This window comes from Poecilia formosa, unplaced genomic scaffold, assembly GCF_000485575.1.
Source record: "Poecilia formosa unplaced genomic scaffold, Poecilia_formosa-5.1.2 Scaffold531, whole genome shotgun sequence".
Taxonomy (NCBI): Eukaryota; Metazoa; Chordata; class Actinopteri; order Cyprinodontiformes; family Poeciliidae; genus Poecilia; species Poecilia formosa.
In genome coordinates this window covers 237,443-251,349 of record NW_006800470.1, presented here as the reverse complement: position 1 = coordinate 251,349, position 13,907 = coordinate 237,443, and the positions used below count along the sequence as shown (strand labels likewise).

General features: G+C 41.5%; 1 protein-coding gene and 1 long non-coding RNA gene across 3 annotated transcripts in view; one reads left to right on the top strand and one right to left on the bottom strand.

Annotated features, from left to right (window-relative positions):
* Positions 1-43: 43 nt before the first annotated feature.
* The window catches only part of plcg2 (phospholipase C, gamma 2), a 31,908-nt gene continuing 18,044 nt past the window's right edge, over positions 44-13,907 (bottom strand). The window contains exons 24-32 of one of the 2 annotated variants that reach the window (XM_016664941.1): positions 13,735-13,907; positions 12,155-12,257; positions 11,508-11,711; positions 10,491-10,630; positions 10,308-10,416; positions 10,070-10,237; positions 4,764-4,852; positions 4,533-4,690; positions 44-505 (exon numbers count right to left, since the gene is read on the bottom strand). In XM_016664941.1, the coding sequence (XP_016520427.1) occupies positions 463-505; positions 4,533-4,690; positions 4,764-4,852; positions 10,070-10,237; positions 10,308-10,416; positions 10,491-10,630; positions 11,508-11,711; positions 12,155-12,257; positions 13,735-13,907 (1,187 nt within the window). In that variant the 3' untranslated portion in view covers positions 44-462. The remainder of the gene's footprint in view (positions 506-4,532; positions 4,691-4,763; positions 4,853-10,069; positions 10,238-10,307; positions 10,417-10,490; positions 10,631-11,507; positions 11,712-12,154; positions 12,258-13,734) is intronic. The other variant, XM_007540299.2, reaches the window with a different exon arrangement.
* LOC107834145 (uncharacterized) lies at positions 10,929-11,317 on the top strand. Its single transcript, XR_001659932.1, has 2 exons — positions 10,929-11,169; positions 11,257-11,317. It is a non-coding gene; the product is annotated as an uncharacterized LOC107834145 (long non-coding RNA).

Here is a 13,907-nt window from a genome sequence, read left to right as displayed (position 1 = left end):
CAGAATGCATCTGGAGCAGAATGAAATAAAGAGGGAAGATGGGTGAAATGAGCACACGTTTATTTATTATTTATGAGGATGAAGTCACACAGGAAAACAGCTTCAGGAACATCTGCAGCATTTAACATCCAAACTTTCTGTCTGACACATATTCACTTTAAATTCTTCTGATTTCAGACGTTAAAGGAGAAAAAACAGCAGATTGAACCGCAAGAAATAAATACCATCACAAGAACAGGAAGCAGAATTATTCTACACTTCCTGTCTGAGACACCAGTAACATTTCCACACCTGCTAAAATATCGGACCCAGAAAATGGTTTGACTTAAATAAATAGGATTTATCCGCCGGTAACGTCAGGTTGTTGCCATTCAGTCGACAAGAGAAGAAAAGATCAAACCGTGAAGATCAGGACAGGGGACAGGTGGACGGGGGACAGGTGGACGGGGGACAGGTGAGTCCTCAGGTGTAAAACTTGCTGCTGTTTATCTTCTTCTCCTTTGACCTGAAGACGAATCAGAGTTAAAGCTGCAGAGTGAATAAGTGAATCTGACCTGATATTAATAAAAACTTTGATCATTTTATTTTTTATCTACTAAAGGGTTAAAGAGGAAATAAAGTCTAAATGTTTTATATTGCTGCTTTAAACTTCAAGAGGGAAAATCACAAGGACATGAAATCTTTAAAAGGATCCAGGACTAGTTGAATATGTTGTCAAAATATGTTGAAATTTTCCAATTAATAAAAAAATTGCTGTTTGTGATTCGCCAAAACTCATAATTACTTAAAAAAATGTACGTCTTTTGATACATTTTTCAACCAGGGAGGTCGCCATTTTTTCACCGCTGGGTTGATGACGTCATCAGGTCCAATCTGTACTGGAGTCTACAGAGTAAACACAGGAAGGCTAACTTTGCCCCAGTAGTTTATCATATTGCGTTTGACTGGTGGCATTTAGATAATGCCACACTGTAGCACTATTTGCTGTAATTTAAAAAATAAAAATTGAAACAGAATCTGGATAATTTCCCACATGAAAGAAAGGAGAGCGCAGTGCGGAGCGGAACACAATGAAGGACCTAATCTGGACCCTGGACATTTCTCCACAACACTTTGAGCCATTTACTTTTGTTACGCTTAAATTCCGGAACAAAAGTATGTTTTTATTCTTTTTTTTTAATATTTTTTTTTGTTTTGTTTTTCCAATATCTCTCTCTTTCTTACTGTTTATTCAATGTCACATGCTGTTTTTATTTTGTTTTTTAATTATGTAAAGCACCTTGAAATGCCTTGCTGCTGAAATGTGCTATACAAATAAAATTTGATTGATTGATTGATTGATTTATACCAGCAGAACCAACAAAGCTAACAGATGATCTATGACAGATCTCAGATCTTCTCTGCTTTTCTCTTTATTCCTGTCAGAGAAACGAGCTGCTAGCAGCGATGCTAATTCATTCCGGTACAAAACTTAACGATCTTGTTCCTGTCGCTCCCCTGATTAAACTGTCAATTACGATCCTCTGCACTGAGCAGCTCTCTGACAGCAGACGGTGTGTCCGTGAACTTGTTTGACTAAAAATTGTATCATAACCAAAAAGAGAGATGTAACTTCTATCATGAATATAGACTAGCAAAAAAAACCCTACAAATTACAATGAAATTCTCAGCCATGGTATACAATTAGCAGATATAACCATACAAGATGTTAAATTTGGTATTTTCATCAATGATCACTTCATTCACTATGGAATAAATAATGTTTTATTGTTAGCTAAATTTCATATACACAAATGTCGCTTTTCTAAAACCATTCCTAACTTTAGACAGTGGATGAATGATTTAAACTTGTTTTATAAATCTTATAAAGCAAAAAATGAGTTTAAATTGTGCAATTTTTTGAAAAGTTTCTTGCTTTAATATACTGCCCTGTTGTATGTTTTATTTTTCATTTTGCTATGCATCATTTATTTCTTTTTTTTCTCTTTCCCAGTTGTTGTTCGGCTCTGTTGACTCTGTTTATTCTGTGATCTTATAATGTAGACATTACGGTGCCTTTATGGAGCTGATTGTATATGTTCATATAATAATAAAAATAAATAAATAAATTACAATGAAATAATGTTACTTCCGCTAGCCGCCGGAAGTGACACCCATAATCGTTTTCCCAGTGAGCCTCCCAGGAATAAGGTCAACAACATGGTTCACCTTTCGCGGTCTCGCTGCTTCGCGGATATTTTTTGTGCAGTTTTTTTATGTGCTCTGCGTTCTGATTGGCTAAAAGATACGTAATACAGATTGGCCATTCAGGAGATGGAAGCTGAAACTTTGAATGCCTGCTGAAAAAAGCTGTGGCCGGAGGCTCAGCAGCAGATCCAGCTGTGAAGCTCCGGATCACATTAATGCCGTGATTGACGCACACGGACATCCACTGACCTGAAAACAGGTTTTGTTCTTTGGTTTCAATGTAGAGTATTTAATTATGCTGTGTAATAGTTGTAAAAAAAAAAAAAACTAAATGTAACTACTTCGCTGATTTTACTTATCGCGGGTTATTTTCGGAATGCAACCCCTAAGAAAAACGAGGGATCGCTGTACTTCCAAGTTTCATTGAGTTAACAGAAGTATTGTGCTGTGGCAGCGCGGCCATGGATAACATGTAAAAGTCTCTTTGCCCTTCAGTGTTGTCTGCATGCGAGAAATTTCCGCATGTAAACAATAACATGCAAGGGCCAGCATGCCTAGGTGGGCCCCATGTGGGGAAAAGGAGGGCAGCCCATATGGGTCCCATATGGGTTTGTCCACATGGGCCCTACATGGTGGTGGCCCACATGGGTTTTGTCCATTTAGGGCCCATGTGGGCTGTGGCCCTACATGGGCAAACCCATGTGGGGCCATCGTGGAACCCGCGGACAAACCCATATGGGACCCATATATCAGCCCTCCTTTTCCCCACATGGGGCCCACATAGGCATGCTGGTTGGTCTTATGATTTTGATGAAGTCAGAGCCTCACCAGCCATGAACTTCACCACACGTCACTAGCTAACGGAGCTAGAACACCGGCACTGAATGTGAAACTAGGCCTGTCACGATAACGAATTTTGCTGAGCTATTAATTGTCTCAAAAATTATTGCGATAAACGATAATATTGTTTGAAGACCTTTTTACACAGATCTAATGGAAATGATGTAATAATACATGTGATTTCCTGCCAAAGATAGATGCACTTTATTTTTAAAAGAACACCAAACACTTAAACAAAACAACCAAAAACAAAAATAAAATGGATTCTCAGTCTCCATTAATAAAAAATGTACTTGAATAAATACTAAACAACATAAAGCCAAAGTGGAAATAAAGTTGGACTCCAAACGGCTGAACCCGATCGAACCCGATTGAACCGTTATACCTAGGGTTTCTGTCGGCTGGTTTGTGGTCTCTCAGGTTTTGGAAATGGGCCGACAATCAGTCGACAGTTCTAAGATGGTGTAGTGTGTGCTGGGCATTACACTGAGGAAATGAGGAAGGGAGGGTGAGTGGAGAGCACCGGAGTTGAGCCTTTTTTATTCAGAGTCATCAACAGAAAGAGAAAAAAGCAGGAAGAGACGATAAAGCCGATAATTAAAATGAAGTCGATAGCTTTAATTTATTGTGCGATTAACTGATTTATCGTTTATCACGACAGGCCTATGTGAAACCACTACCAACAACGAACAAAGTTTGGAGCCTAAACCACTGTTGCCAAACCGGACTCAGAGCTACAGAAGTTCTTACCGGATCACACAGTGACCAGAGGTGAGTCTCACTCATTGTTTCATTATGAACCAGCAGCAGCTCCTACGGCCAACTCTTCCTCTGTTTGCTCCTCCTCTTCATCAGCTCTTGTTATTTCTACGTTCTGATCGGTTTCAATGCGCTCTGGTCCAAATTAAAAAGGCTTAATAACGTTACTCATCACTGTTTTGGCTGGAGGAGCCAGGCAGTTGGACCGCTATACGTCATTTACCCAGAATACATTTCAGCATGAACATAGCGGCATTAATGTGACAATATTTCATTAAAATTTATAAAAACTAAATAACCTACAGTATTATTACATATAAAATAAACCAAATAAAGTCGATTGTTGCAACTAATCGTGGATCCCTTGAGACGTTTCTTAGTATCTCTTGCGCTACACGCCCTCTAGTGGCAGCACCTGGTATAACAAGAACAAAAATGGCCTGATTTATGGCTCTTTTTCCAAAATATGATCATGATTCATTTTTCTGTCTGCAGGGTCAGTTTAAAGGAAAAGTGATGATGTCAATTCTGCCGTCTGCAGCTGACCAATCAGAGCAAAGCATGATAAAGGAGAGGGAGGGACTTGGCCAGCCAGTCTCTTATTGGATGAAATCCTGGGTGTCACTAAACAACAACCGGACCCGCCGCTCTGGCAGTCTGAGCTCACACATGAAATAAAATCTCTGTTCTTCCATTTTTTCGCAGCCATCACTGAAAAATGAGTGGTTACCATGGAGACCAGGTACCTGTGTCTCTCGCTGGACTCGCGGACCAGCTGGCCGTGCTGGTGCGGCAGCGCCGGGCGCTGCAGGTTGCTGTGCGTGTCGTACAGGAAGGGCTCGCTGTGCTCCGCCTGCTTCTTCCTCAGCTGGCTAGACGACGAGTACAGCTCCTCCTCGGCTCTCTGGACGGGTCACAGGGTCAAAGGTTACAAAGGAAGCTGCAGGCTGAGCGGACTCACTGACAGACTGACTCACCCCCGCCTGCTGAACGTTGATGTAGACGAGCAGAGCGGCCAGATCCAGGTTCTCATTGTAGCCGTTCTTCAGCGGGACGGAGCGATAGCCTGAGAGGAACGGAAATACAAACCGATCAATACAAGATCAATATACAATAACTAATGATCGTGGGAATCAGTAGAACTTTGTATTTTCTAATTGTGTTGATTCATTTTTAAAGTTAAACATAAAAGTGAATTTAGATGAAATAATTATTTTTTTTGCTGATTTATGAGTCTTCATAAAAACCAAGCTAATTTTTTTTCAGATTTCTGTGTAAGCCCCGTCTGTGTGTGCGTGTGTGTGTAATGTTATTGTTAATGTTCGTATTTATTGTTTCTACTGCACCAGAAAATCGGTTTCTTTTTTAATTCAGGGTTTTCTTTTGCTTCCAGAAACCACCAGTAGGTGGCGTGGGGTTTACACTCTGTGGTTTAGACTCCAGAGAAACATAACAGTAGAAGAAGAAAGCGTATCTGGCTGCAGCACGTTGTGCTGTCTCTCCCTGGTGGTAGCAACGACCTTTTCAGCTTGTGAATGTTCCTCTTAGGCCTCTAACGAGCCACCATTTGATCCAGGTGCGTTAAACCAGGGAGAGAATAAAACATGCAGGATGTCGGGCCTCCAGGATCCACTTTGGACACCCCTGTGCTAAACTATTCATACCGAGGGAGAAAGAAAAGTAAGTTATTTGATAAATGCTGATGAATTCTGGTCATTGTTGATGGAAGAGAAGAAAATCGACCTGATGCAGTTAAATCAGTTGCTGCTGTGATTTTCTCCAGTGAGTTTTTGCAATCTGAAGTGAAGCTAATGCTAACCAGCATGTTCCGACAGGGAAAGAAAAACAACATAAAACCAGTTGCAGAAATGTGTAACATTGGAGTAATAAAATGGTTTTCACGGCATTTCACTGTTTTTTGTTATGTACAAATGTATAATGGTTGACATACAGTGTGAAATGTTTTCTGCAAGCTTGTCATTAGTTAAATATGTATTTGTGCTAAATGGAATTTATTACTCCTGCTTACATTTGGACTCCAATAGTTAATGAAGTTCTATAAATATACTTGACACATTGTCCAGTTGCACACCCCGAATGTATTTATGATCATCATAATCAGGATTTTATTTTGTGAAACCATTCGTTTTGCTGGTTTTTGGAGAAGGACCTGCTGCAGCAAACAGAAAGGGGCGGGACGGACCACTGTCTCAGACATTATAGAGTTTTGGAACATGACGTCACTGCTGTAGACTGAGGGACACCAGCGCCATCTTTGGGGTCCTCTCTCTGTTAAACATAACGGACAAAAACAACAGTCTCGCAGATTTTTTTAATCCAAGTTACTTAAAATAATTTAGCTATGGTACGAACTTGCTGCGTTATTGAATGTAATGTCCGATCACACGACTGAAACGGTAAAAAGATAGAAAACGGACTTTCGTTTCACTATTTTCCTGCTTGGAAACAACGTGTGGAGGCTAAGCTAACGGAGATAACGAAAAGAAGACGAATGTCCTGGTATCAGCGGTGAGACGCTGATGTTACCTTCTCCAACATCCCCAGATACTTACAAGTTTCCTCCAGACATTTCTATTATGGTGAGTGTCTAAATTCGCTTTGTTGGTGTTGTGTCATAATTTATTTGCTATGATTTTGTCCGGATGTACTCATGTTCAGTTTCTGTTGAATTCATTTAAGTGGGTCAACCTTGTTTAGGTCGGGCTAATATTGTTTAGGTAGCGTAGTCCGAGTTTTGTCAGTGGACATCGAGGTTCTTACATTATTGTGAAGTAAACTATTTAATTTTTTTTGTGTGTGTTATCAGATTTACAGTATTAATACTGATGTGTGTTCTGATATGTCCTCTTAAAGGAAAACCGACGTATGAAATGGATGAGCTCAATCCTGACTGGGGTCCAGTGCTGAATATGGGTCACTGCGAGGTAAAAGCCACATCGGACCGACATGCGCGTCAATTAAAGAGGCGATACAGGAAGACCATGGTGGATCAACAAGTTACAGAGACTGTTTTCATTATTTACCCCAGAAGAGGTAAATAATGAAAACAGAGCAGCAGAGGCAATAGAAGAGGAGCAAGTTGGAGAGGCTGAGGAGGAGGAAACCCCAGGAGAGGAGCTCAGCAAGGCTGCAGACTCTGAAGAGGAACAGGAACCATTTGTGTTGAAATATGTGTACAGTTGGAAGTGGCTGTTTTCTGTCATTTAATAATTTAATGCATTAAACATTCATGAATCGTTTGATTCAAGCACTTCAGCTGAAGAAATTAAACACATTTTAAGTAAAAATTTGATATTTAAATATTTCAGGTAAACATACACGTAATGAAAGATTATATTTTTAAATAAATATTTTATTTGATTAAAGTAAACAATTATATAATCAGACATCTGTCAGGACACTGGGTTTTTGGGTTTGTTTTGCTTTTTATTTTATTTAGCTTCATGTTTTAATTCACTAGTTTAGCCCGTCATGGTCCTTTTGACATTATTAGAGGTATTTAGTGTAGTTGGAATTATATTATTGCTTTTCCTTGTTTGTCTGAGTCCATGTCCAGCCTTCTTTAATGACTATAGTTTAATTCTATTTTATCCTTCTAGTTCTTATTTCAGCCTCACTGCAGGGTTTCTAGTGTTTATTTCTTAATTTGATCACCGTAGGTTCAGTTATTCTCCCATGTCTGAGTCTGCATCTTTCTTTAGTAATTCTAGTTGAGTTATTTCTTTGTTTAAATCTTCTAGTTTCTCTTGCTGTGTGTTCCTTAGTTCTTATTGTTAGATCAGCCTTGTTTCTATTTAGGTTCGGTTTCCCTCATATCTTTCTCTCCTAGTTCATCAGGTTTTCTTTACTCTTACTGTCTTTTGTATTACAAGTATTTTTCAGTTCCCCGTTTCCTCCCGTTTGTGTTCCCAGCAGATCTCCTTAGTTTCCTTGTGCCACCTCCTCCCCAGCCCTCAGCCAGCTGCTGTGCCAAATTACTCACATCTGCTATCACTCTTCTCATTTAGGCCATTGTTCCCACTACTACGACTGAAAAAGAGGAGCTTTTTCAGTCACAACTCGCCAGTCCAACTTGTTACCCTGCTCACCATGTTGTTACCATTGTTATCTCTCATGTCTCCTGTTTCATTGTGTTTTGGATTTCCTTGTTTTTCCTGGATTTTGGATTTAGTTTGTTTATTTTGTTCATTAAAATAACATCCACATAAAGTATGTCTACTTCCTGCTGCGTTTGTGTCCACCGCCACATCATGACACAAACCAGATGAAAGAGCCCATCTTTAAACATTTAATGTGTAATTAAACAATAAAGGTGACAAATTTTATGAAATAGACCACACTTTAAGTAAATATTTGTTGTATTTAACATATTCCAGGTAAGTGAACCTGATAGATCCTGTCCTAGAATTTTATACAATTGAACATTACGGGTAACAAGTGATGACCGTCTGAGGTAATACATTTTATGAATTTTTTAAAATATTTTTTAAAATATAATTTTGGTTAAAAAAAAGGGGTCAAAATGGAATAAAATATGCCTATTCTATATGCTTTAGTAGAATAATTTCACAGATTTTGAGTCAACAGGTCACATGACCTAGAAGCCATTTAAGAAAAATACAAAATTTTGACTACAGAAACAGCTAAAACATATATAAAAAGTGTTAAAATGTAATAAAGGTGAGTGTGCCTCATCTATACAGTCTAGTAGAACAATTTCACACAGATTGAGTTAATGGCACACGATTTGGAAGCTACTAAAGAAAACATTTAATATTAAAATTATTGAATATGACTTAAAATTTTAATAGAGGATAGTGTGCCTCGTGTAATAGCATGAATGACCACTTTTTTATATCAGTCGGTCACAAGACAAAGTATTTATTTACAGGAGTGTTCGGAAATTGACGGTCTCTAAGTGAAACTCCGAGCGCTTGAGGAGGGACCAGTAAAGAACAGCTGGCCGAAATTAGCGTTCATAAATCGGACCAACCTTGAGCTGAACGTCCCTTACTCCGCGGAGCGCGAATATCCAGTATCCAACTTGAAAACAACTTCACTGCGGTCGGTAACACAATGAAAACATCGGTGTTCTGACTATTTTGTTTTGGTCTGTGGACACCAAAAATGGCGCCTAGCGACGTAAACGTTATACGCTGTGACGTCAGCTCCAAAGCTCTATTGAAAACGGCGCTATTTGCTATATTATCCGTGACCTCCCGTTTTTATTTTCTTTTGAAATTTGTGATACATCTTCATCTATAGGAAGGAGTTTCTCTCTCAGCATGTATTTCAACTTCTCTCTTTTACTTTCTTCAGCGCAGCTCATAGTTTTTAGCAAATTCCGTAGCTTTCTGTGTACTTCTAAATCTGCTCCTTAGTCGCAGAGGCCTGCTACTGCCTCTAGTGGAGTGGGGTGGTAACACACCTAATAAAATTACATTAGGGTTAGGGGTTAGGTCCAATGTAGGTCAACGATTCGCTCCGATCTACAGAAACCCAGAGTTCGTGTCTGTTAGTGTCTGGACACCAAGCATATGGGGGAACAGTAACAGCTCACTGTCTGTACGGCTGGTAGGTTATATTTAATTTATTTACCTTTTTTATTTGTATTTTTTTATCATGAAAATCCCACTGAATAAACATATTTTCTGTCTGTGACTCGGCACTGAGCTAGCTGCTAACAACATTAGCACTCTGAGGACAACCATGCTAGGGCATAAAAATATATATCTTTCCTTACATATGAATGCTTGGCTTTCTAAGTAACTGTCCAATAAAACATCTGAAAATACAATTTAAACAATGCGATTGTTACCTGTTAGAGAGTGGCTGCAAACTCTGGTATTAGTTTCTGCACCTCCTGATTTTTAGATTGTTGATCCACTTTTCTCCTCTTTTGTCAGTAAGTTTTTTAAATTAATTCCCTATGACCAACTCCCTTTGAAACACGAAAATAACATTTATCTTTCTCTCTATTAGAACAGTTGGAGCAACCGTACAGGACTCAGACTTTAGGCATTTTGATGCTGAATCAACAAAAGTAAATGGGCTGAATTTAGTTCCTGCCCTCCATCCGCATTGGGTCATCTGAAACCCAGCAATACACCTGGGTGTATTGCCATGGCAACCTGAAGCTGGTAAAGCTCCTCTGAACCTTCTGACCAATCACAGACCAGATGGCACTTATTATGCAGCCACCATGCAGCTATGTAGCCACCATGCTTCTATGCAGCCACCATGCAGCACGCTGAGGTCCTACCTGAGCGGATGCCTTTGACAGGAAATGTGGCCTGGGCCAGGAAGTTGGGGTCGGAGAACATGTCCTCCTCGTTGACCACAAAGCGCAGAAAGCTGAGCTCCGGCTCGAACACACTGAACTCCACCGGCTCCGCCGGCGCTTTCCACACCGGGTTCAGGCCATTGTCACCTGCAGCCAGCGGACAGGTTAGAGACGCGCAGTAGACCACCGCCTTGGTCTCGCATCGCGTCAGACTCACGGTAGACGATGGTCTTGAACTTCTCCTCTGAGTGTCCGCACAGCTCCACCTCCACGAATGGGCTGGCAATGCTGCGGCCCGGCTTGGGCAGGTGTCTGGCAGCGATCACCTGAGGGACAAAACAACCAATCAGGATCCACTGACCATCCGACTGGAACCAATCAGGATCCAGGTGAACTCTACCTTGACTCTGATGCTGTACTTGACTTTCTTCTTCTCCTGATGCGGGTCGTAGTCGTCGGAGCGCATCATCTCAGGCTGCAGCACATAGCCGCTGTTCCCGTTCAGGCTGAAGAGGGCGCTGTTCAGCTGGGTGTATTTATCTGGCAAGACGACAATCAGCTTCAGGTTTCTAAAAAAACAAACTTCCTCAAGTGAAGCTCATCTGAGAAAGTCAGGCCCTGCAGATCTCTGAACTGATCTGAAGCTGAAAACACAAAACTCAGGATTTTAAAGAGGAAATTTATTCTACATTTCAAAGCTGCAGATCATCTACAGCTTCACCCAACGGAAAAATAAAATCAGGTCCAGTCATCGTTCTCTGGAGATGTTTTCTGACTGTAGCTGCTGTCAAGACAACTGCATCTGGTTTATTTTTATTGTTTTTGTTTGTTGTTTAGTTTAAAGTGGCAGTAGTTAGATTTTATTTAATGTAAAAAATTAAGCTTAAATGTGAGGTAATTTTATTGAATTTATGTTAAGTGTACATTCAAATGTGGAGGGGGAATTTTTGTTTTGTTCCGCGGACCATGTGTTGTCCAGGGAAGCATTGGCTGGCGCACTTAGAGCCACATGGGCATTCAAGCTGAAGAAGCTGTAAGAAATTCAGCTTTATTCCTCTGGAGTCAATGCGGCTAATGAGGTACAGTTTTGTTTATTTGTACCTTTTATTTATGTTAATACGCCATTTATTGTGAACTGATTTAGGTTTGTGTTACCTTTTTTGTAGTTCTGACGGGATTTTTTGGGGACTTTGCAAGACGTGTCCACAATAAATGGCTGTTGAAAACTAAGAACTGCGTTAAGCTTTGATTTAACTCGAGAAGAGTAACAAAGACTTGACTACCCTGACCCCTGAACCCTCTGACCCCTACATCCCACCCTAGGCCCTAGAACAGATCTGTTCTCTCCTCCTCCTCTAGGACCCGTCACCGTGGAGACGACTCGGCTGATCCGAGGGTCACCTGCCTGGTTCCATACCTGCGGTCTGGTAGTTGAGCGCCACCATATGGCACCCCACTGCCCACAGTGGGTAGGGGTCAAAGTTGGAGGACTCCACTCGTTGGTTTTTGGGGTAGATCCGACTCAGAGCTTTGCGGTTGTAGCGCAGGAAGTCCTTGGTGCGGCTCTTCCCTGGAATCTTGTTCTCCATGAAGGAGCGAACCTCCTTATAGCTGTAGCTGTCTGCAGAGAGAGAGGGGTCAGAAGGTCAGAGGGTCATAGGAGGTCAGAGGAACCTGGAGGATCTTGGACTAGACCCATTGAACAGCAGGAAAATGCTCTAGCAGCTATTTGTATATTTTCCACTACGAGCGTTAGGCCTCTGCTGACACTTTGAGGTTTGGAGTCACAGCAGTCAGGAAGTTGTCTGGCCTCCACATTGTTTCCCTTTGATCACATCCTGTTGGTTTCTCACCTTGGTAAGGCGTCAGAGCGCAGCAGCTGCTCCGTGCTGAGGGAGCCGACACAAATCTGGAGCGTTTGGTTCTGTGAGGCGTTTGGTTCTGTGAGGCGTTTGGTTCTGTGAGGCGTTTGGTTCTGTGAGGCGTTTGGTTTTGTGACGTGTTTGGTTCTGTGATCCGTTTGGTTCTGTGAGGCGTGCAGCTGATGCGAAGAGGCTCACTTACCGAAGCGGTCTTTCTCCTTGCTGCGAGGCTGGCAGTAGACCACCAGATCAGACATCTCCATGGCAACCTCCGCTTTCTTTTCCACTTCCTCCTGTTGTTTCATCTGAGTTTGGACAGAAAGAACAACCACTTCCTGTTTGCACAGTCACGCCATCAGACCACCACTGTTTGCAGCTCCAGTCTGAGACTCTCTCACGGAAACAACAAACTTTCATCTTCTTATGATTTTCTGTTTCAGTCTAAATGTCTTAGTAAAATCTTCTGCTTTATTTTTATTATTTGTCTCTTTCACTTTCATCTTCACAAATGAAACTGAAGTTTTGACACAAACTTCTTGTCTTAACACCCCTAAACCTTTGATATTTCGCTCTGAGATTTGAGCATCAGCAGACTAAATAATTGTAGGAAGCCTGCTGGCATCGGTTGGTTCTGGACTGGATGACGGACCCAGAAGCTTTTATCGTTGTGCTTCTTAGTCTTCGTATATTTTTGTGAATACCAGTACTTTGTAGAGTTGAACCAAACAAACTGATTCATGTAAGAATCCTAATCCTCATTATAGTGCTGTAGTCGAGACCAAGACCGGCGCCCCGCGCTACATGACTCAATAAAATGTGAAACATAATCAAAATTGTTTCTCAAATTGATCTGAAAGATCCACATTCCCACAAAAACAACTAAATATTAAAAACGTAGAGCTGAAATAAATTGTAATTATCAATTCAAACTCATGTCTCATGTCGCCCCCAACAAGATAACGCCCTGGAAGGTTGCTCATATGGCTGATGTCAGAAACCACCACTGCCTGCTCCATTAAACACAGCAACTATGGCAATGCACTAACGGTAAGCAACATAAACTATGAACACTGACCAAGGAGCAACAAGTAACCAATCAGAAGATCAGTTACTGGTGTCGCTCTGTCTCCTCCTGCATGAAACCAGGTGACCAAAATAATCAAAGAGCAATGAGCATGCGCTCTGCTAGTGTATTTATTTGATGATTAAATATGTATATTTTTCATAAAATAGAACAGTAATAGCTACTGCAGTGTGCGCAGAGCATAGCAAAAACAAAGAACGGCTATCAGTGAGGCTCCAGTCCAGGGGTGTCAAACTCCAGTCCTCAAGGGCCGCTGTCCTGCAACTTTTAGATGTGCCTCTGCTGCACCACACCTGAAAAGAATAATTAGGTCATTAGCAAGGCTCAGGAGAACCGATCTACACAGGGAGGAGGTAATTAAGCCATTTCATTCCACTGTTTTTTACCTGTGTTCTATCTAAACACTGCAGGACAGCGGCCCTTGAGGACTGGAGTTTGACACCCCTGTTCCAGTCCCATCTATCTTTATAAAGAACCGTTCAGAAGAATCGGATCGTTCTTGAACGTCACATCACCAAATAGCAGACTTTGGTCACAGCGTGCGACAGTGCTGTGACCATGAGAGATGAAGAGTTTCCCTAGTGCTTTGTTTTCTGTCCTGGTGAAGTTCTGGCCGTGTGAAGGAAGAACTGCAGCGGTTGTTGCTGCAGCTGCAGCGTCCTGAGCATCTGCAGCCCGATTCATGGCAATGTCCTCACCTCCTGCTCCCGGTGGTACTGCTTGCTCATCTCCCTCTGGGTCACGTCCCAGGCCACCTGGTACCACTCGAACAGCTCCTCCAGCGACCCAGCGGCCAGGTCAAACTGCACGCTGTCCTGCTCCTTGTGCTGCAGCGTCAGGACATGCGGCTTCCCGTATTTACCGTTCTTCA